This window comes from Salvia splendens, chromosome 16 (genome assembly GCF_004379255.2).
Source record: "Salvia splendens isolate huo1 chromosome 16, SspV2, whole genome shotgun sequence".
NCBI classification, from domain to species: domain Eukaryota; kingdom Viridiplantae; phylum Streptophyta; class Magnoliopsida; order Lamiales; family Lamiaceae; genus Salvia; species Salvia splendens.
Window position 1 is genome coordinate 4,387,433 of NC_056047.1, and position 20,768 is coordinate 4,408,200.

Here is a 20,768-nt window from a genome sequence, read left to right on the forward strand (position 1 = left end):
TAATTCATAACAGCAATAAATATTAGCAGGCAGCTATGTCAGTGACTGTGATACACGATTCAAGAAAAGGGAAAAAAGGCACATCTGTTCATAAATTTAAACCATTCTTTATTATTGGGTAGTTTGTTCTTCCATAACCATGATCAGCTAACAGACACATTTCAGTAAGTAGCACCATTTGGCTTATCAAAGTGTCTGAGGAAACATAGCATCATCAGCTAACACAATCTGATCTTTAGTCACAACGCTCGTATTAGATGGCCTTAGATAGGTCCGTGGGAAAAAAGATATAGATACTGTCATGATGGTTACATGAAAATAAGGCGAACAACAATCTTGTTGACATATAAATGCCAAAAACTGCTATGGACTTCGAGGGTGATTGTGCAATGTTATCAGCTACGTAAATACGATTTCAAGGAAGCCAGTATCAGACATACTGATGCTTACAAGATCATAAAGCTTCAATTACCAAAATCTAAATCCAGGTCTCCATATGAAGGGCTGTATGATTCAAACCTTACTAAGAAGTTAACTATGACGACTTGAATAACCGAAAGCAAAGCAAGACAAATCATCTTTTGAATTCAATTAGTAGCAACAAAATAAGACATGGCACATTCCCAACACTCAAAGGGCATAATGATAAGTTCCAAGTATATATTCCTCAATTAACCAATGTTCTTATTCAAATGAGCCAAATGAGCTTATTCAAATCTACAATGTTTAGATGAAGTCAACAAGGAAATAGATATGCTCATCATCATCATCATTATCATCATTCAAGTAACTTCCACCATATAAAGATAAGCTATAATATCAAAGTAGATGAGCAATAAGTAAACCATATCAAGATTGAAGCCTACTTCTTTAGCTTCCGAGACAACCTCCTCGGCCCAAGAACCTCCATTCTCCCCACAGAGCATCCACACCTAGCTCGGAACACCAGCACCGCCCTCCCATTAGGCGGCGCCATCTTCTTGAGCTCCGCCTCCAGCTCCTTGTGGTGATCACGAGGCAATTCGAAGAGACCCTTCTTCAACGAAGCCTCTGATAAACAACCACACCTCTTCAAACTCTCCTCTGCCTCCAATTGAATGTCGAACTCAGCAGCCTTAGCCAGGCCTCGACACCCCGGCTTCCCACACCTGTTGTCCGTGCAGATGGCGATGGCGACGAGAGCCATCGCCGCGAACAGAATGCTGAGCCCTAAGCAGCCGAACACCATGGGCGCCCGGACGATCTCCTCGCTCACCACGTCGACCACCTCCTCGCCGAGTTCCATTGTTTTGTGGGCCAGGATTCGCGCGTAAGGGTAAATTAGGAAGCCGCAGGAAGCGATTACAGCGATCAAGATCGCGACATCGATCACGGCGTAGCGAGATTGATCGCATGCGGGGATGTTTAGCTTATTGAATGAGATCGGATTTTTCCTACTCTTGTGCGAGTGGTGGTTGATTTGCTTGGATTTCGAACAAGGGTCGACTGAATTAACGGATTTAGCCATGCCGGTGTGATGTTCAACCGAAATCGAGCTATCGAAACAGACCATTTGGATTGGGGGAAATCGGAATTGAGGGGCGGATGTCAAGATTGAAACTTTACCGACGCCCCCAAGGAAATTGGAATCGAATGCAACACCTCTTCTTCAAAATACGAATTGGGGGACCGATTTCTTCAAGCCCGATCAAATCCGCAACGCAATCGAGAAGGGGAATCGGGAAACGAGGATGATTGGAATTTTGATGTGAAACAGAAGAGAGCTGGCTAGGAAGACTTATTTAGTGGGGAGTCATGATGCACGCGAACTGTTTGATTGATTAATTATATTTTGCTTAAGCTACGGCGTTCTAGAATCTGGTGAATGATGAATTTTTCGTATTTGTGAATTGAATGCAGAGTCGGACACGGTGTGGAAATATTAGACGAAAGGCATAAAAAATGAATACAGAAATTATCGAATGAAAATAATTTATTCCTCTTCTTGGGCTGACATTTAATGGGCCTTTCGATTTCAATTATGATTTCAGCGTTTATGGGCTCGATTCCACAGATTTCTCAATTTCTGGGTTTATGCAATTTTTGGGTTGGTGAATCTGTGTTCGATAATTTAACTCATTGAATCATCAATTAATTACTAGTACTACTAATTAGTTAACAAATTCATTAATAAGCAAAATTTGCTTAGTCAGTGACTAAGTGATTTGCAGAAAATGTTATCATTTCGGCCATTTAAGAAAGCATACTAATTATTTACCTTATTTAATATAGTAATCAATTTGATTTAATTTTTCATTAGTCAATTAATACTACTCAGTTTAGCTTAATTATCAACCAATTCACCATTATAAAAAATGATATAAAATATTTATGTTTTACAAGGGTAAAAATGGCATTTTATAACTTATTTGTAAATAATTTAGCCTAATAAGCATTTCATTTATTTTATCTACTGAACAACAAAAAATAAAAAAATAATCTTAATGCTTATCTTTATTTTAATATCAAATTTTCTACCCGACCATTTTCTTAATCGTGATTCATTTACCATCTAAAATGAATAGGTTTGAGACCAGAAAAAACGTTTCAAAAAACTGTTTTAGGACCACAGAAGAAACTTTCAAAAGTCATAAATTCTTTCAGTAATCAAAGTTAATCATAAAAAAAATAAATTAGATTTATCCAACCCACACGGCCACACACCAAAAAAAAGAAATTAACCCATTAACAAAATTACACACATGCACATGACACAACCACACAACAATAATAGGAGAAAGAGTAATACTAATAGTTGACGTCTCAAGACCGCAACTACTCTTTCTTGAATCCATGATTCATATATTCTCCCTTCCAATTACATCATCAGTCATTAACAAAGATGGTAATACAACGACCAATTACCTAATTAACAATACCATTCAACAGATTTTAATTGTGATGGTTGGGCGAATTTTTGATGGTAGTAAATGCAGGTAATGAATATAGATCACGACACAAGGAATTACGTGGTTCGATTTACTGAGGTAAATCTACGTCCACGGGAAGAAAGGAGGGCAAGATTGTATTGCTTGATCTGGTTTTCCAGCTTACAAATACAGACTTGCTATATGATATTTAATGTCTAGAGCCCTTCCTCTATCTGATCTAAGTTCTATTTATACATTGAACTAAGATCGTGGCTTGCATCACCACTAACTAGGTCGTGGCTTGCATCACCACTAACTAGGTAGTGGATGTCGTGGAGGTCATGAGATCCTGCATGGGTCCACTATCTCTTTGTTTGGTCCGCTATCCTGCATGAGTTGACACCACTAAATAGATCGTGTAGTGGAGGTCGTGGAGGTTCTGCATGAGTCCACTATCTCCCAGTTCGGTCGAATACTGAGACCGAACTTCTGAACTATTGCCGAGCAGCTTTTGCCGATCTGAGAGTAGAGCTTGATTGGTCGGCTTTTACCGAGCTGTAGGCTGGGGCCGAACTCTTTGGTAATGCCGAACTGATTGGTTGGCTTTTACCGAGCTGTAGGCTGGGGCCGAACTCTTTGGTAATGCCGAACTGATACTCTTCTTTGGGCTTTGGGCTGATGGGCCGTCACTGCTATTGGGCTTGTTTAGTACGTACCCCATCACTACCCCCCCGAAAAGCGAAGTGAATCACTTCGGCGAAGCGAGTCACTTCGGCATTCTGGATAAAGGTACGGGGGAGGCTGACGTCAGGGGACGTGCCTTGCGCGTGACTGCATTAAATGCGACAGTAAAATCCGGCCGTTGAATCCTGAAAAGGTGGGATTCGAAACGGTGCGATGATTTTGAAATCTTCTCCGAATCTGATAAATACGTCCTTTCTTCATCATTTGAACACTTTTGCTATTGCTTCTTCTGCATTCTCTCTCTTTTGCGTAAAAATTTCCTTCCACTTTCAAGAATTTCTTCAGAATTTCTTCAGACTTTCAAAGAGTAAGAACCATGTCTTCTTCTTCTTCTTCTGAGTCAGGTAGCGGTAGGAAAGGGGGTAAGGGGTCTTCTAGCCGGAAAGAATCCGGGGAGAAGACCGTAGAGTATTTTCACAGCATCTTGAGTAAGGATACTGTGATATCCTTACACGAAAAATATTTTTTTCCTGGGGGGAAGGTTGCGATTCCCGACGACCTTCATAGGGCTGACTCGCCGCCGGAGGGTTACGCCACCGTTTATGAAGCCGGCTTGGAATGCGGGCTTCGTTTCCCTCTTCCCCCTGCCTTTGTAGAGCTGCTAGATTTTTTTCAACTCCCTTTAGGTCAGGTGACTCCGAACTCTTGGAGGCACTTATCGGCCTTTGCTGCCGAACTGCGTAGGCTAGATAAGGATCTGTCTCTGAGGGCAATCCTTAATTTCTTCCAGTTTAAGAGGAAGGGATCTTGGTTTTACTTGATCCCTTTACAGCCCTTTAGGGCCTTCTGCAAAACCAAGTGGCCAAAGTGGCAACATCGCTTCTTTTTTTATAATAGGACAGCGGCTCCGGGCTTTCCCTGGAGAGGGCCGAAGTCCGTGATTCCTCATCCTCGGTTAGAACCGTTGGACGAGCTCGAGGGCGAGCTCAATAAGATTCCTATGATTAGGAAGCAGTACCTGGAGTCTGAGCTCGTCAAGGGCGACTTCGTGTTCGACTCCTCGTCTTCGGACGAAGAGACTGAGGGTGAGGAATTCTTTTTTATGCATTACTGCCTTGACGACGAAAACTAACCTTGTTTTCTTGCTTTTTGGCAGTGAACTTGCTGAACAAGATTAGTCGCAAATCCTCCGAATCTAAGGAACCGGAGAGGCCGAAAACCACCAGCTCGGCGTCTGATGCCGAGAAGAATCCGAAGAGGCAAAAGACCTCTTCTTCGGATCCAAAAAAGCCGGAGTCCACTTCGGCAAAGGGGAAGGGGAAGACCCAGAAGCCCCCAAGAGCGCCAGAGAAAGACGTGGTCTTGGCGCCTCCTTCGGAACATATCTGTGAGCCATTTTTATGGCCCACGGACTTCGCCGAGGTGAATTCTCTTCTTGATTTTCTGGCCTTGCTTTTTTCCTGTATTTTTTGTGGCCCCTCGGTTGACTTTTTCCTTTTTCCATTTTCAGAGGAACGATATGCTCTCCAAGCTCGTCGCCGTTGAACTCTCCAAAGCGTCCAACGATTATGCTGAGATGCAGAGGAAGTTGGCGGCTGCTCGTCAGCAGGCCGAACAGGCTAAGGCAGACTTTGAGAAGGCCAGAGCTGCTAGGATCTCGGCCCAGGATGAAGCCCAGTTTGCCAAAAACCAGCTCGTCATCCAGCGAGAGCAGACGAAACGGAGGGATGCTGCCGCCGTGGTTGCCCAAGGGGAGGTTCTCCGTGCTTTCGCGGAGAAACTCTTTCTGAGCAATCAATTTTCGGCCTTTGTCGGTGATCTGCTGAAACTGATGACCGATAATGCCGAGCAGGGGCCCGAAGTCGTTCTGCCGCTGTACGGCCGAGAGATAGCAGCTCGTCTCCAGAGTCTGCCGCTCCTTGAGGAGCTTGCTTCGTCCTCGGTCCTGCTTTCTGCTGACCGAGTTCGTAGTTGCCGAGCTGACCGGGACGAGAATATGGAGGCTATCTTTGCCTCCTTAGGGCCAGTTTCACCCGCTCCAATTTTCCACGGAGAGGGTGAGACCGAGCAGCTTGATCAGCAGACCGGAGACAGGCAGGCCGAGCAAGAGGTGCTGCTGATCGGTGATGGGGGCACCGAGCAGGCTGGGGGGAGCAGGGAGGCCGAGGCTGAAGCTGAGGCAGACAAGGAGAAGGAAGCTGAACCTCACCGAGGAGCCGGAGACGAAGCTGGCGGAGTATGATTTCGTCTCCCTTCTCTTAGTTTAGTTTCTTCCTTCTTGTAAAATGGCCTTGAAGCCCTCCTTGTGTAAAATTTTTTTTCTTATGAATGAAAAAATTCTTCTTTCTGCACTTGTGTCTTCGTATAGCTTTTCGTACTCTCTTTTACTCCTGTTGTGGTTTACTACCTGCTCAGTAAACTGAAATGCCGAACTGACATAGCTGCTTTGTATTCTTAACTCTTAAGGAGCTGGAGGTACTTCACTGGAAGCGGCTGTACTCTTCCGCTTTAGACGAAGCTGAGAAAAAAGCCATGGCTGACCAGATGAAGAATGACGAACTCTTGGCTTGTTTAGTGAAGCTGGAGGCCGACAATAAGGACTTAGAGTCCGAAAAGAAAGATCTGGAGGCCGAGCTGAACACTGCCGTCGCTGAGAGGACTGCGTATGAGGATTTCATCTGCAGGCGCGGGGGAATGACCATCTCTGAAGTTCAGGAACGAGTTGACGAACTGTGGGAGGAATATCATGTACTCCGGAGAAACAATGCGCTGGAGAGCTCGGCTTGCCAACAAGTCGTGAAATCATTGCGGCGCTGGGCTTCTCGGTACGACATCATTCTTTCCCGGCGTCCCTCAATCGAGAGATTCCTTAGGCATTTCCCGCCAACAGATGGTCGCACTCCAGCTCAAACCCCTGATTCACTTGCTCAAAACCCTACTCCAAGTCAGCAACGAACTCAGGAACAGCCGGAAACGTCAAGACGAGAACGGACTCAGGAGCAACCGGAAACGTCAAGACAAGGACGGACTGAAGTTCGTAGAGGAGCTGTGATTATGAGTGAGCAAGATCAACAAATGCTTCGTGAAGAGACTCTTCGCCGCCGAGGTGCCAGAGCTTCCCGGGCTCAGGGAAGAGGCGGTAGGTCGATTAGAGCATCTCGTCGACCTGCTTATTCTTCAGCTGCCCGGAATGACCGAACTCGGCTTCACGAGGATTTTGTGAATAGATGGCTCAACTTTAGCAGCCAGGGACAGTAGAATAGTCCTTTGTAATGGCGTAACGCCTTCTTGTAGGGCAGCAGAATTATATGCCGAACAAGATTTAATAAATGAAATTTTCATTTCGCTTTTATCACTGCGTATTTACAGCTCAGCGAAAAAATTTCATCGTGCTCGTCCTCGGTCTTATGAAGTAAACTTCTTTGACCGGACTCGTCCTCGGTCTTATGAAGTAAGCTTCTTTGACCGGACTCGTCTTTGGTCTTATGAAGTAAACTTCTTTGACCGGACTTGGTCCTTGGTCTTATGAAATAAACTTCTTTGACCGGACTCGTCTTTGGTCTTATGAAGTAAACTTCTTTGACCTGACTCGTCTTTGGTCTTATGAAGTAAATTTCTTTGACCGGACTAAGCTTGTGTCCTAATTTGGCGAGTTTTATCGCTTGGATCGGACTTTCCCTTGTCCTAATTCGGCGAGTTTTATCGCGTGGATCGGACTTTCCCTTTGTTGCAGTTCGTTTCAGACGAACTGCTTGTTTCTTAAGCTGAATTGTGGTCTTGTATCCTCCTTAGAAGCTTGGACTCACAATCGTTGGCTTATATATGTTCTAAAAAGGGGATCAGCCTTCGAAGAACAAGATACCTCAGTAACATTTGTAAGAGACGACACGCACATAGACAGACAAAACGCACATAGACAAACATGAAAAACAAGTAAAAAACAAAGAAAGCATATACCCCTAGGACCGAACTAGACACAAGACTGACTGACCGGACTGTCTCTTACAAATGGAACTTCTTGAGGTTGGAAATGTACCATGTTCGGGGTGCTTGTTCTCCTGACATGTGAGTCAATTTATAAGACCCTTTGCTGAGGACTTCTGACACCCGATATGGACCTTCCCATGTGGGTTCGAGTTTGCCCAGCTTTTCTGCTCGGCTTACTTCGTTGTTTCTCAAGACGAGATCTCCCACTTGAAATTGCAGCTTTTTCACCCTTTTGTTATAATACCGGGCTACTTGCTCCTTGTACTTGGCTGCTTTTATGCAGGCCAATTCTCTTCTTTCTTCGGCCAGATCTAGTTCGGCTCTCAGTCCGTCATCATTCATTTCTGAAGAGAAATTTAGAGTTCGGGGACTGGGTACTCCGATCTCAACCGGAATCACGGCTTCAGTGCCGTACACCATCGAGTTCGGCTCCGGTGTGACTTCGGTCATTTCGCCTGCCTCTGACTCCGGCTGCTGTGATTGCTATGCTTGATGGTGCCGATCTGATTGCTCGGCACTTTTAAGCGCAATCTGCAAACACTCGCTCTTTTTTGATCACCTCGGATGACCGCTATCCCTCCTTTAGTGGGGAAGGAGTTCGGCGAGGAAGCCTCTGATCGCTATGATCGGGCTTCTTTTTGTCTTCTCCAGATGAGCTGTCTAAAGACCGTTTTCGACGGTCTGCCTCATCGGCACGAGAAAACTGGTCCGCAATGTCCCACATCTCTTGAGCTGTTTGCGGACTGCATTCCACGAGCTTTCTGTAGAGAGCTCCGGGCAGGATTCCATTTTGGAATGCCGAAATGACAAGTAGATCATTGAGATCATCTACTTGTAGGCATTCCTTGTGGAATCTCGTCATAAAGTCGCTGATCTTTTCGTCACGACTTTGACGTATAGAAAGCAGCTGAGCCGAAGTGATTCGGGCTTCCGCTTTCTGAAAGAACCTCCTGTGGAAAGCATCCATTAGATCTCGGTAAGATCTAATGCTGCCTTGGGGGAGGCTATCGAACCACCTTCTTGCGTTCCCGATAAGCAGCTCGGGAAACAGCTTGCACATATGGACCTCATTGAGACCCTGGTTCGCCATGTTATACTGATAGCGTCCCAGGAAGTCATGAGAATTCTCTAACCCGTCATAAGTCATCGACGGAGTTCGGTAGTTCTGTGGCAAGGGAGTTCGGGTGATATCGTCCGAGAACGGAGTCTTCAATGCTCCGTACATGGCGAACCCGACATCTCTTCGGTATGGAGGAGATGGAGTTCTCCTGTGATTCCGGTACCGAGGAGGAACAGGAACATGTCGGGGTTGAGGATTCTTCTTCCTGGAAGACACAGCACTACTGCGGTAGTGACTTTCATGTCTGGATGAGGAGGGTGAATCCACCGTTTTCGTCTCCGGCTTTTGGCTCTTTTGCAGGAAAATTAAGAACTCTTCCTGCTTCTCGGCCAAAAACAATTTGACAGCCTCGTTCAAATCGGGCTGCTGGGAAGACTCGGTGCGATGAGTCTTTGAGCGGCTTGTTCCTTCTCCGTGAGAACTGGAAGTAGATTTCTCCCGAGGCTGTTTTCCAGACCTGCGGGCTGGACTAGCTTCCTCAGGGTTATCACGAACGGTATTATGGGTGTTATGTGATCTGGTATGCATTTTTTTTTTTTTGGGTGGAAAAAGGGTCAAAAATTCGCTTTATCACAAATTTGGTTCTCTGTTTCCCACAGACGGCGCCAGTGATGGTTGGGCGAATTTTTGATGGTAGTAAATGCAGGTAATGAATATAGATCACGACACAAGGAATTACGTGGTTCGATTTACTGAGGTAAATCTACGTCCACGGGAAGAAAGGAGGGCAAGATTGTATTGCTTGATCTGGTTTTCCAGCTTACAAATACAGACTTGCTATATGATATTTAATGTCTAGAGCCCTTCCTCTATCTGATCTAAGTTCTATTTATACATTGAACTAAGATCGTGGCTTGCATCACCACTAACTAGGTCGTGGCTTGCATCACCACTAACTAGGTAGTGGATGTCGTGGAGGTCATGAGATCCTGCATGGGTCCACTATCTCTTTGTTTGGTCCGCTATCCTGCATGAGTTGACACCACTAAATAGATCGTGTAGTGGAGGTCGTGGAGGTTCTGCATGAGTCCACTATCTCCCAGTTCGGTCGAATACTGAGACCGAACTTCTGAACTATTGCCGAGCAGCTTTTGCCGATCTGAGAGTAGAGCTTGATTGGTCGGCTTTTACCGAGCTGTAGGCTGGGGCCGAACTCTTTGGTAATGCCGAACTGATTGGTTGGCTTTTACCGAGCTGTAGGCTGGGGCCGAACTCTTTGGTAATGCCGAACTGATACTCTTCCTTGGGCTTTGGGCTGATGGGCCGTCACTGCTATTGGGCTTGTTTAGTACGTACCCCATCAAATTGCTATGCTTTTTCTAGTAAAAGAAAAATCCCCTCTAAAACTCACTTTTTATATACTTTAAAAAGGATATCTTTCTAAGATTCTTAAAAATACTAAATAAAAGAAGAATGTAGACCAAAGATAATATGATGATTTGATTAATGAATTTGGCATATTGATGCTCAAAAAGTAATTGTTTATAAAATTTAAGTACGTTGCCACATCAAATGGATAAACATATGTGGGTTTATTGGTTGATTACAAAGAAAAGACCACATCAAATTATATGTGGTTCCAAGTGAAAGCAAAACAACAATTTAACGTAAAAGAACCTAAAAAGAGGGTGTAAAGGGAAAAAAAGGAAGAAAGCATATAGTGATTATAACTCGAAGGAATGCAATCCATTATTCTAGTGGTCCATAAAAAAAGAACCATTTTTTTGGATCGTTCCATCATAACTCAAAAGTTCGAGTCACAAAATATATGTACATCAAGCTAAATAATCATCAAATAAACTACTACTCCAATTTTCAAATACCACATTAATAAACATAAATATTCCATTGTCCCATAAAATTAAACACTTTTGGAATGAAGCAAATTTTAATGTACAATTGGTAAATTAAGAGAGAGTAAAAAGAAAAAGTGAGGAAAGTATTATTACAGAAGAATGAGACTCACTTTATTAAAACAAAGAAAATTTTCAAAATAAATGTTACACCTTCCGTCCCCAATTAATTGGCATCATTTGACTGACACGAATTTTAAGAAATATAGTGAAAAGGAGGTGGAAAAAATTAGTGGAAATTGAGTCATACTTTTATATTTTTAATAAAGTGTGATTGGAATGAGTTAGTGAAATATGAGGTTTATTATGGAAAATAGTAAAGTAAGAGTGCCAATTAATTGAGAATATACGGAAAAGGAAATTAATGTCAATTAATAAGAAGTGGAAGGAGTAACTAATTTTATGAGATGAATTAAAATGAAAAAATCATTTAATTTTATAGGAAGAAGGGAGGATCATTTTTAGCTCTATCCTAATTTGAAAAGATTTCATATTGCTCAAACATGGATGGGGTAGCCAAAATCTTCAAAGATGGCTTCAAATTTAAAGTGCCACCTTTACTTTCCAACAACTTTTGCATGCTCTCTTGTCATCCACAAGAGTGAATATTTATAAAATGAAAAAAACAATATTAGCAAAATTATTGTCATCCACAAGTGTGAATGATTATTAAAATGGAAAAACCAAATTAGCAAACTGAAAAAGTTGAAAACCTTTTCCAAAGGGAATTTAAAGCACATCCAAACCATAGTTATTAAAAGATGGCATGTCTATGTAATAAAAAGGACTAAAGAAAATTAGAAAAAGGTGGCTATGAACGGCGGAGATTTGGTGTATACTTGTTTAGGTTAAATTGTCGAAAAAAATATAAAATTTGGTTAAATTTCGGTTCAATCCTCAAATTTAAAAGTCTAGTAAAAGAAACTGAAATTTAGATTTATTCTCAATTGTCACATGTTAAATTTTGTGATAGTTAATATAATAGCCGAAAAAATGTCTATCATTTGGTTGAAAAATATAAGTAATATATATGTGAGTCGACCATAATTTTTCATCTTGGGAGATTGAGAACATATCAAAACTTCATAATTTTTCTGGCTATTTTCTAAGTTGTAATCGGATCAAAATTTGACCGAAACTTGTTGACTTTTTTTGTTGACAATTTGTTTTTGTCTAAACCGTATGTTTTACTATTTATAATATAATATGATGACATTAGTGATGATTCGGATAATGTTAGGAAAGCAAAACATGATACTTATTATTATTTAATTAGAAAGAAAAGGAGAATAAAACAAAGGAGAGAGTTGGAAAAAAAAAGGTGCAAAAGGCAAAGTGATGAGTCAGAAAAAAAAGAAGAATCAAAAGAAAAGGGAAAGAGTGGAAAAAGAGAACCACACAATATGTAAAGGCCGCACACAATTTGTGGCTCAGAAAACACTCCCTTTTCCGACGTGGCAATTCATCAAACACCTTCTGGGCTCACACGTCAAACTGTAAACAGACGCTTCCTTAATCACATACACACACACACACAACAAAAACCTCTCAAAAAGCCCAAAATACGCGCACTCTCACGCTGAGTGGGTGTCAGTCAGATCTGGTATTTCTTTTGTATTTCTATATTGATCTGTTTTGATAGTTTCGATGACAGAGAAGGATAACACAGTGTCTGAGGTAAGACTTTTTGGTAAGACTATTGAACTGCCGGCGGCGGAGAGTGGCGCAGCTAGGACTCTAGAGGATCGGTCGAATCAAGAACCGCCGTGCTCGTCTGATTCTATGCTCCAAGATGGCGGCTTGAATGGAGATGCGGAGGAGGACCAGGAATTTAGCGAGGTATGGTTTGAAATTCGATTGGGTGTTTTGCGTAAAGGGTCGAATTCGATCCTTGATTTGATTGTGTTACGAAATTTTGTGATAAACTCTTAAGCCTCAAAATTCATTGATAAATTTTTTTTTAATTGAATTTGAAATTTTGTGTTTTTTCCTTTACTCTCTCACATGCAAATTGTCTGTTACTTTGTGTTTTGTGTGTGGTCTTCCTTCTACGGTTACCAACCTTTTACTGTGTGTTATGCGTTTCTTTTGAAGGAAATTGTCTGGATTCTCAGCAAACTTAATCGTCTAAATTTCACTTTTGGAATATGTTATTTTTCAACAGTTATTAACAATAGATTTAGGAGATTGAGTCCACAACACTCACGATCTTGGATGAAATAAAAAACAAGAATTGAAGATACGATTAACTAGCTGAAATTCAGATTTGGAGAGACTCGTGGTTATAGATGAATTTTGATGTTGTAATAGATTGTGCTTATGCATAAAAATGGAAGTTGAAGGAACAATAGTACTTTATCTGGTTAATAAACTGAAATAGAAAAGGTGAAAGAAGCTTCTGATTGCTGATCAGATGTGATATTTATGGATGTTAATAGTTCTTCTTGAGTGAAATAGAGAGGTGAGAGAAGCTTCTGATTGTCGATCAGATGTGATATTGTTGGCTGTTACAGTTTTTCTTGAGTGAAATATTGTTAGCTGGTATACAAAACGGTGTGATGAGTCGATCGACGACTGTTATGTGATAAGTAGATAAGGCGTATGATTGAGTGACTTCATGATGTTATAATGTGTTCAGTGTTGAAAACTATTGTAGCTTTGGACTTTGGATTTCTGATTTCTGATGAATGATGTATATGCAGAGTATGTCAAGTCCTAAACAAGATCATGCTAAAGACTCTGAGGAATTGAAAGATTCCAGTGAGTATCGAGCAATAGCTGAGGATCCGAATCCACCCTCTGAGACTGAGAAGATGGTGACGGGTGAAGATGACCAAAATGAGACGAGTAACTCACAGGAGGAGAAACCCCTCAAGAAGCCCGAAAAGATAATTCCGTGTCCTCGCTGCAACAGCATGGATACGAAGTTTTGTTACTTCAACAATTACAACGTGAACCAACCTAGGCATTTCTGCAAGAATTGCCAGAGATACTGGACAGCCGGAGGGACCATGAGGAATGTGCCTGTAGGCGCTGGTCGACGTAAGAACAAGAACTCTGTTCCCCAGTACGGCCATATCACTATCCCGGAGGCCCTTCAGAGTGCTCACCATGCTGCTGTCAACCCCAAGGGCACTCTTCTCACCTTCGACTCAGATTCGCCCCTATGTGAATCCATGGCGTCAGTTTTGAACATTGTTGATAAAACAAACTCAAGAAACGGATTCCACAGACCCGAAGAGATGGAGATGTCTGTTCGGAGTAAGGAGAGCGGGGATGATTCTTCCACCACTGCTTCAAGTTCGAAGGATGAAGTAGGTAAGAAGCCCAAGATGATGCCAAACGGCCATCCCTTGCCTCATCAGGTGCCATGCTATCCGGGAGGCCCCTGGCCCTACCCGTGGAATCCCGTGCAGTGGAACTCTGCTGTATCTCCACCGAGCTTTCCTGTGCCGTTCTATGCTGCAGCACCACCACCTTATTGGGCTTGTGCAGTGCCTGGTGCTTGGAACGTCCCGTATGTTATGCAACAACTGCCAACTGCTCTCCAGACGCCTCCTAGCCCAAACTCCCCGGCTTTGGGGAAGCATTTGAGAGAAGAAACAGCGCCAAAAACTGCCAATGCAGAGGAAGGGGAAGCAAAGGAGACCAATCTTGAGAGAAACCTATGGTTTCCAAAAACATTGAGGATTGACGATCCGGGAGAGGCTGCAAAGAGCTCGATATGGGCAACATTGGGGATAAAGAACGAGAGAGCCGGAGCTGTGGGAGCCAGCGGTGGTGGCAGTGGCCTTTTCAAGGTGTTCCAACCTCAATCTAAAGGTGATGAAAAGAGCCTCGGTTCAGAAGCCTCAACGGTGTTACAAGCCAATCCGGCAGCACTCTCCCGCTCGTTGAACTTCCATGAGAACTCCTAAGCCGACGTATCGCCCAGTTTTTCTTGATGATCTGTATTGCCAAGTTGAGAAGTAGTTGTAGCCATGGACTGAGTGTGGGGGAAATGGTGCATTTCCATGATTCTTGACAAGATTTAGGATATGGTATCCTCCTTGTACATTAAATTTATGATAATGTCACTTGCTAAGATAGTGAGCTTGTGTAACAAACTCCACATGCCGTAAAAATAAGTGAGGAATATTTATGAGATTTTCCTTTTTTTTTTTGATCACAGCCTTTTTCTCTTTAAGACATGGTTTTGAATTTTGAGGACTTTGATTGTGCCCATAACTGGAGATTTTTTTTTATCTCATTTGCATATTTTTATAGATTTTAAGGAAAATTTTCAGTCTACAATCATCAAGCACATTCATTAATTGGTTATAGATTTTTATTTATTAATAATTCCGAGCAATGTTTTTTTATTATAGCAATAAATAATGGTAATCATAAATCAATGAGCATAAACATGAAAGGAAAAAAAATTAGATAAATTTATGTTTAAATGACTCGTACATCTAGGATAAAAATAAAAGTGTGTTTGCACTATAAAAAAAAAGACTTTATGTCTTCGGATCTACAAACTAAAACAAGCTCGTATGTATTTGCAAAATGTTCTGATCTTTTATTCCGAGCAATATTTATATGTGTTTAAATGTATAGTAGTAATTATAATTTTAAATTCTCAAGAATTTGTTTGTACAACGGAACTCCTAAAATGTAACAAAATCTATATTGGAAGCTTTGTACAAGATAAATACTAATCGAAAGTAATACAATTTAAAAAAACAAAGTAGAAAGGGAGCTTGTATGCTTATCAGTGCATGAAGTTTGTTGATACGTGGAATACATGGAGTGACTGTCCTATTTATATGTATGTAGTACTGATAGTTAAAAGAGAAAAGAATTTAATAGAAAAAAAATAGATTGATTGGGGGTAACACTATATTAAAAAACATTTGGCATGGGAAATTAATTGTATAGAAAATGATGTGGGCTGTAAAGTTGCTTCAATTTCACACCATTTTTCAACCTGGCTGAAAAATAGTAATAGTAGTAATTGACTAATGAAGCGTTTGAGTCGTAATAACACATACATTCTCCTCTGTCGCTATCTTTTATCTCTTCATGAATATTGACTTCCAACAAAATGTTTTTTAGTAGCATTCAACTTAGTATTAAACACGCAAAAATGAAAATACAATTTAAAACAACGCAATTACCCACGACAAGAATTTTAAATTCCTAATTTATTTTCTTTTCGATACGGTGGCTAAGACTGCCTTTTTGAATACGACTCAATCCAATTGATTATTTTTGTTGGTTTATAATATAGTACTAATTTAAAAAATTTATTTACTAGTCAATGAAGATTATGAAGTGAAAGATCAATACGGCAGAAATTTGGAGCTATGAATGAGGCATGATAATTCTTCCAATTTAATAGGTATACTTTTATAATTTCCAAAGTATAAAAGTCATGTCAAGGTTGCACCTAAGTTAACTACTAACAATTTTGTAACTTAATCGGACCACCATCATTTTTGAGATCGTGTAACAACTATATGCATATTATGTTGGGTTACAAACCCCACATCGGATGAGTGAGGGAAGTTGGAAGGTGTATATAATTCCTGTCCAATCCCAATCAATTTGAGGTCTTTTGGGAGTGACCCAAAAATAAATCCGTATGGGCTTGACCCAAAGCGGACAATATCAAATTAATGTTGCAGTCGACACCACTAACAAGTGGTATCAGAGCCCAGGTAGCTATGGGTCGGGCCTGGATGAGCCCCGGTTAACATATTACATATATACATGCATCATAGAAAAATTCTAGTTGTAACAATAGTTTTAGTACAATTGTATAATTCTTGGATACAAGAACATTAAAAAATTACATGGACAATTGTTGGAAAGATTGCCGCTATAATTACGAAATTTTGATAGTTTAGCATATTTTTTAATGAATTAGAATGACAAATTATGAAATTTTGATTTTTCTTCGTTATCCTATAAAATCAAACTAGACAAAAAATGTGACAAAAGAAAATGTTATGACAAACAAAATATGATCGTTTTAATCAAAACAATGTTGTATCAATAAAAAAAAATGACTCTGTTTTATTTAATGAAAAAGTTAAAATAATTTTAATCTTCTCTCACTTTTCTCTTTATGCTTAACGCGGCCTCAAATATATGTAAATTTTTATATAGCACTCCTACTACATTCTTTTAATTACATAGATATCTCTTTACTTTTTTTTTTCAAAAGAGGGTGAATAAATAGATATCTCTTTACTTCACTTTATTAATGTTCGTTCAGATAAAAAGAAAACAATGGTATTAATTAAATTCATCCAAAGACTTCATACAGAAGATCCCCCAAGATATGGATATGGAAATTGATAATTAATCGCTAAATATATCTTATGGAATTTTGGATATACACAATTATTGTTTCAATAGTAGTTAGTTCCCAGCGAAAAAAACGAAAAATTAAATATTACTAGTATATGTTAGTTTCATCATAATTGATTGTCTATATCTTTTAATTTTAAATATAAACTTGGTCAATTATATTTAATCTATATTTTTGTTTCTTAAGATTAGCGAATAGAAGTACCCTTTTATATTTAAGTATAATTATTATCTAAGTTGAAAAATAAAGAGTTAGAATCCTATATGAGATAGGACAATTGGATACGATATAAACAATGATATAAATATATCACAATTGATAGTACAATATACGTTCAAATCTCTCTTCTGATCATCGTGTTTGAAGAATTGATGTGTAATATTACTATTAAAAGACGAAGGAGATTTTGTAAAATGTACGTTTTCTTCAAATCTTTTTACAATATTCGCATGTAGTACATGTTTATATTTATATTTTATTTTTCGAATAAGTCACCAAACTAGATATCAAACGGAGCACAAATACCCGAAATAAAGTGTTACGTTATGATTTTTCCCCTCGCAAGTAAATATTGATCAAATTTCTATCCAAATACACAAGTTTTGTGTTTTCTTATGATCCATATACACACCGTTTCATCTATATCATATACTAATTCTATTGTATTAGAACCATGAGTAGAATATTCTTAGAATATTCTTTCCATTCCATTAAAATAGACTATTTTTAAAACAATATAATTTTTTATTTAAAATTGGTAAAGTAAGAGAGATAGAAAGAAAAAACAACTGGGGAGAATTGTTTATAGAGAATGGGAAGATACAAAAGTTTTTATTTATTTTTATCGAGTGGAGAATAATATGTTATTTACTTATTTTAAAGCCAAATCAGTTGTAATTCAATCGGAATTAAGTAGAGAGAAAAATCGAAAGAAATTATCAAGTTCTTGTGCTTGGAATTTGGATCCAACAATAAAATTCAAAAAGAAAAAGTAGAGAGAAAGTCGAAAGTTCATCTGCAATTCCTGAATTTTCTAAACCAAATATTTTTCATCAGTAATAGTACTATATTGCAGGTAAATATGGGTAAAAGTAAGATAAAATAGGTACTACTATTAAACTTAGGATATATCACCAAACATGACTCCAAGTCATGAATTTCCAAGAAGTTTCAGTAATCAAAATTTCCATTTAAAGTCAACAAAGACCACCTCTAATTCCACACTAAAGTATAATCTCCCCAAGATTTCCCACTCAATTAAGAAATTTCGTATACAATTAATTTCCAATAAATTTCTTCGTCAATCGATACCTGCACCACACAAGCAGCTTCCTCACACACACACACACACACACACACACATGTTTATATATATGAGGCTATCTCAGACTATCATCTCCAACATCTTAGGTTTTGATCTTCATTCCTACATATATGTGATCAATCCTTAAAACATCAAACCATGTCTGTGGCTAATCTAAACGAGTTCCCACTTCACGAATTATCCACAAACATGAGCACCATCCGATTCTCTCTCCTCATCCTCGGCCTAATCAAATTCCTCCTCGTTCAAATCCTCCTCCACAGGAAAAGAATCTCCCTCTTCTTCACCGCCGAATCCCGCGATGTCTCCGATGACTCAAACACGAACATAAAAGTGGCCGAGATCAAATCCGACGATGAGAGTGTTTGCGAAGGAGAGCAGCTGGAGACGGTGATGACGAGGCTGGGGATTTCCGGGCAAGGGAAGCTCCCCGCGAAGATGGGCGGGGACGAGATTTTCGAGATGTTTGAGAAGAGAGGGCCGAGTTTGGGGGAAGTGAGGGAAGCTTTCGATGTGTTTGATCAGAACGGGGATGGGTTTATCGACGAGGAGGAGCTGCAGAGGGTTCTGTGTGGTCTTGGATTCAAGGAAGGGATGGAGATTCAGAATTGCAGGAGGATGATTGGGGCTGTTGATGAAGATGGAGAGGGGAGAATTGGTTTTGATCTGTTTCTCAAATTCATGGAAAATAACTTTGCTTAGATTTTTTTTTATTTATTTATTTTTAGTTTTAGCTTTTGAGAAATTGTTTAGAAGTTGGTGGGATTAATGCTTTCTTTTTAATCTACTGATTTTTTAATTAAATTATCTCAGTTCTGGTACAAGTATATAAACTGCAATATGAAACACTTACTTCTTACTTGATGTTTTGATGATTTATACAAGTAGAGAGTCTTTTTTTTTTCATTAAAGAGGTTTGAGAGTCACACTTTATGGAGTACTAGTATTTACATTTCTCAAGTAAAAGAGAGAGAGAATATGTAATACGTCAAAATAGATGAAACAAGAAAAGTTTGTGCGAGTCAAAACCGGAAAAAAATATTTCTACATAAATGTTAGTAATTCCTGTAGAGAGGTATATTTCTGTTATATTATTCACAATGACAATGATACACGATATATAGGCTAAGGAGATGTTATACAAGGTAAGATTTTTCTCAATCTATTTCCCTAATCAATCATCTAGAAATCTTCTCAATTTCGTGTCTGATTTCATGCAATCTTTGTAGAATATCCCTTGATTTCTTCCATGATTTCCAACACTCCCCCTCAAGTTAAGTGATGGGATTTTCGAAACTTAACTTGCCTAAAACTTCTTGAAAGTTCTTTGCAGGTACGGCCTTCGTCAAGATGTCTGCCAGTTAGTCTTCGGATTTCACATATGGGATTTCTACTATCTTCTCTTCAAGGTTCTCCTTTATGAAGTGTCAATCAATCTCGACGTGTTTGGTTCTATCATGTTGCACAGGATTTTCTGAGATACTTATTGCTGCCTTATTGTCACACAGTAGCTTGCAAGATTTCTGTGACTCGAGATTTAGTTCCTTCATCACTCTCCTAAGCCAAAGTATTTCAGTGAGTCCACTTTTGATGCCTCGGAACTCGGCCTCTGCGCTTGACAAAGCTACTACTTTCTGCTTCTTACTTCTCCAAGTTACCAGATTCCCACCCACAAAGGTGAAATAACCTCCTGTTGATCGCCTATCAACTGGGTTCCCTGCCCAGTCTGCATCAGTGTATCCATGAATGTCGAGATGTCCATTCTTTCGGAACAGCACTCCATGTCCAGCAGTTCCCTTCAGATAGCGCACTACTCTAAGTGCTGCCTCCCAGTGTTCATCTTGTGGGTTATGCATAAATTGACTCAGAACTCCAACTGCATATGCAATGTCCGGCCGAGTGTGGGATAGGTAGATGAGTTTCCCTACTAACCTTTGGTATCTTCCTCGATCGGTTGACGTAGCTCCTTTAACTATTTGAAGGCCATGGTTCTGCACCATAGGAGTATCTGCGGGTTTGCACTCGAGCATCCCTATTTCTGTCAAGAGATCGAGAACATACTTTCGTTGATTAATGAATATTCCCTTTCCCGATCTGAGCACTTCGATCCCAAGGAAGTACTTGAGATCTCCTAGATTCTTCATCTCAAATTCTGTAGCCAAGTGTCCCTTAAGATCCTTTATCTCTTCTGCATCATCGCTTGTAATGATCATATCGTCCACATAGATGATTAGGCAGGTGATCTTTTCTCCCCTCCGTTTGATGAAAAGCGTGTGATCGGAGTAACTCTGCTGATAGCCATATTGCTTCATTACTTCTGTGAATCTCCCGAACCAAGCTCTCGGGGACTGCTTCAGCCCATACAGTGTTTTCTTCAGCTTGCACACTTTGTCTTCTCCAAATTCTTCTGTGAACCCGGGTGGAGCCTCCATATAGATGGGATCTTTTAATTCTCCGTGAAGAAAGGCGTTGGTGACGTCATACTGATGTAGTGGCCAGTCTTTATTTGCCGCAACTGATAGCAAGACCCTTA

At 40.1% G+C, this 20,768-nt stretch overlaps 3 protein-coding genes across 3 annotated transcripts; 2 read left to right on the forward strand and 1 right to left on the reverse strand.

Moving 5' to 3' along the window:
- Positions 1 to 661: 661 nt before the first annotated feature.
- On the reverse strand, positions 662 to 1,911 carry LOC121769934 (uncharacterized protein At5g19025-like). The gene has a single exon (XM_042166719.1). It carries the CDS (start codon positions 1,550 to 1,552, stop codon positions 863 to 865), a length of 690 nt encoding a protein of 229 aa, XP_042022653.1. The 5' UTR covers positions 1,553 to 1,911; the 3' UTR covers positions 662 to 862.
- A 10,032-nt stretch (positions 1,912 to 11,943) lies between these two features.
- LOC121772658 (cyclic dof factor 2-like) lies at positions 11,944 to 14,710 on the forward strand. The gene is made up of 3 exons (XM_042169845.1): positions 11,944 to 12,049; positions 12,196 to 12,392; positions 13,256 to 14,710. The coding sequence occupies exons 2-3, from the start codon at positions 12,201 to 12,203 to the stop codon at positions 14,468 to 14,470; spliced, it is 1,407 nt and encodes a 468-aa protein (XP_042025779.1). The 5' UTR covers positions 11,944 to 12,049; positions 12,196 to 12,200; the 3' UTR covers positions 14,471 to 14,710.
- A 3,663-nt stretch (positions 14,711 to 18,373) lies between these two features.
- On the forward strand, positions 18,374 to 18,937 carry LOC121771971 (probable calcium-binding protein CML46). The gene has a single exon (XM_042168875.1). The coding sequence runs from the start codon at positions 18,374 to 18,376 to the stop codon at positions 18,935 to 18,937; it is 564 nt and encodes a 187-aa protein (XP_042024809.1).
- The last annotated feature ends 1,831 nt before the right edge of the window (positions 18,938 to 20,768 follow it).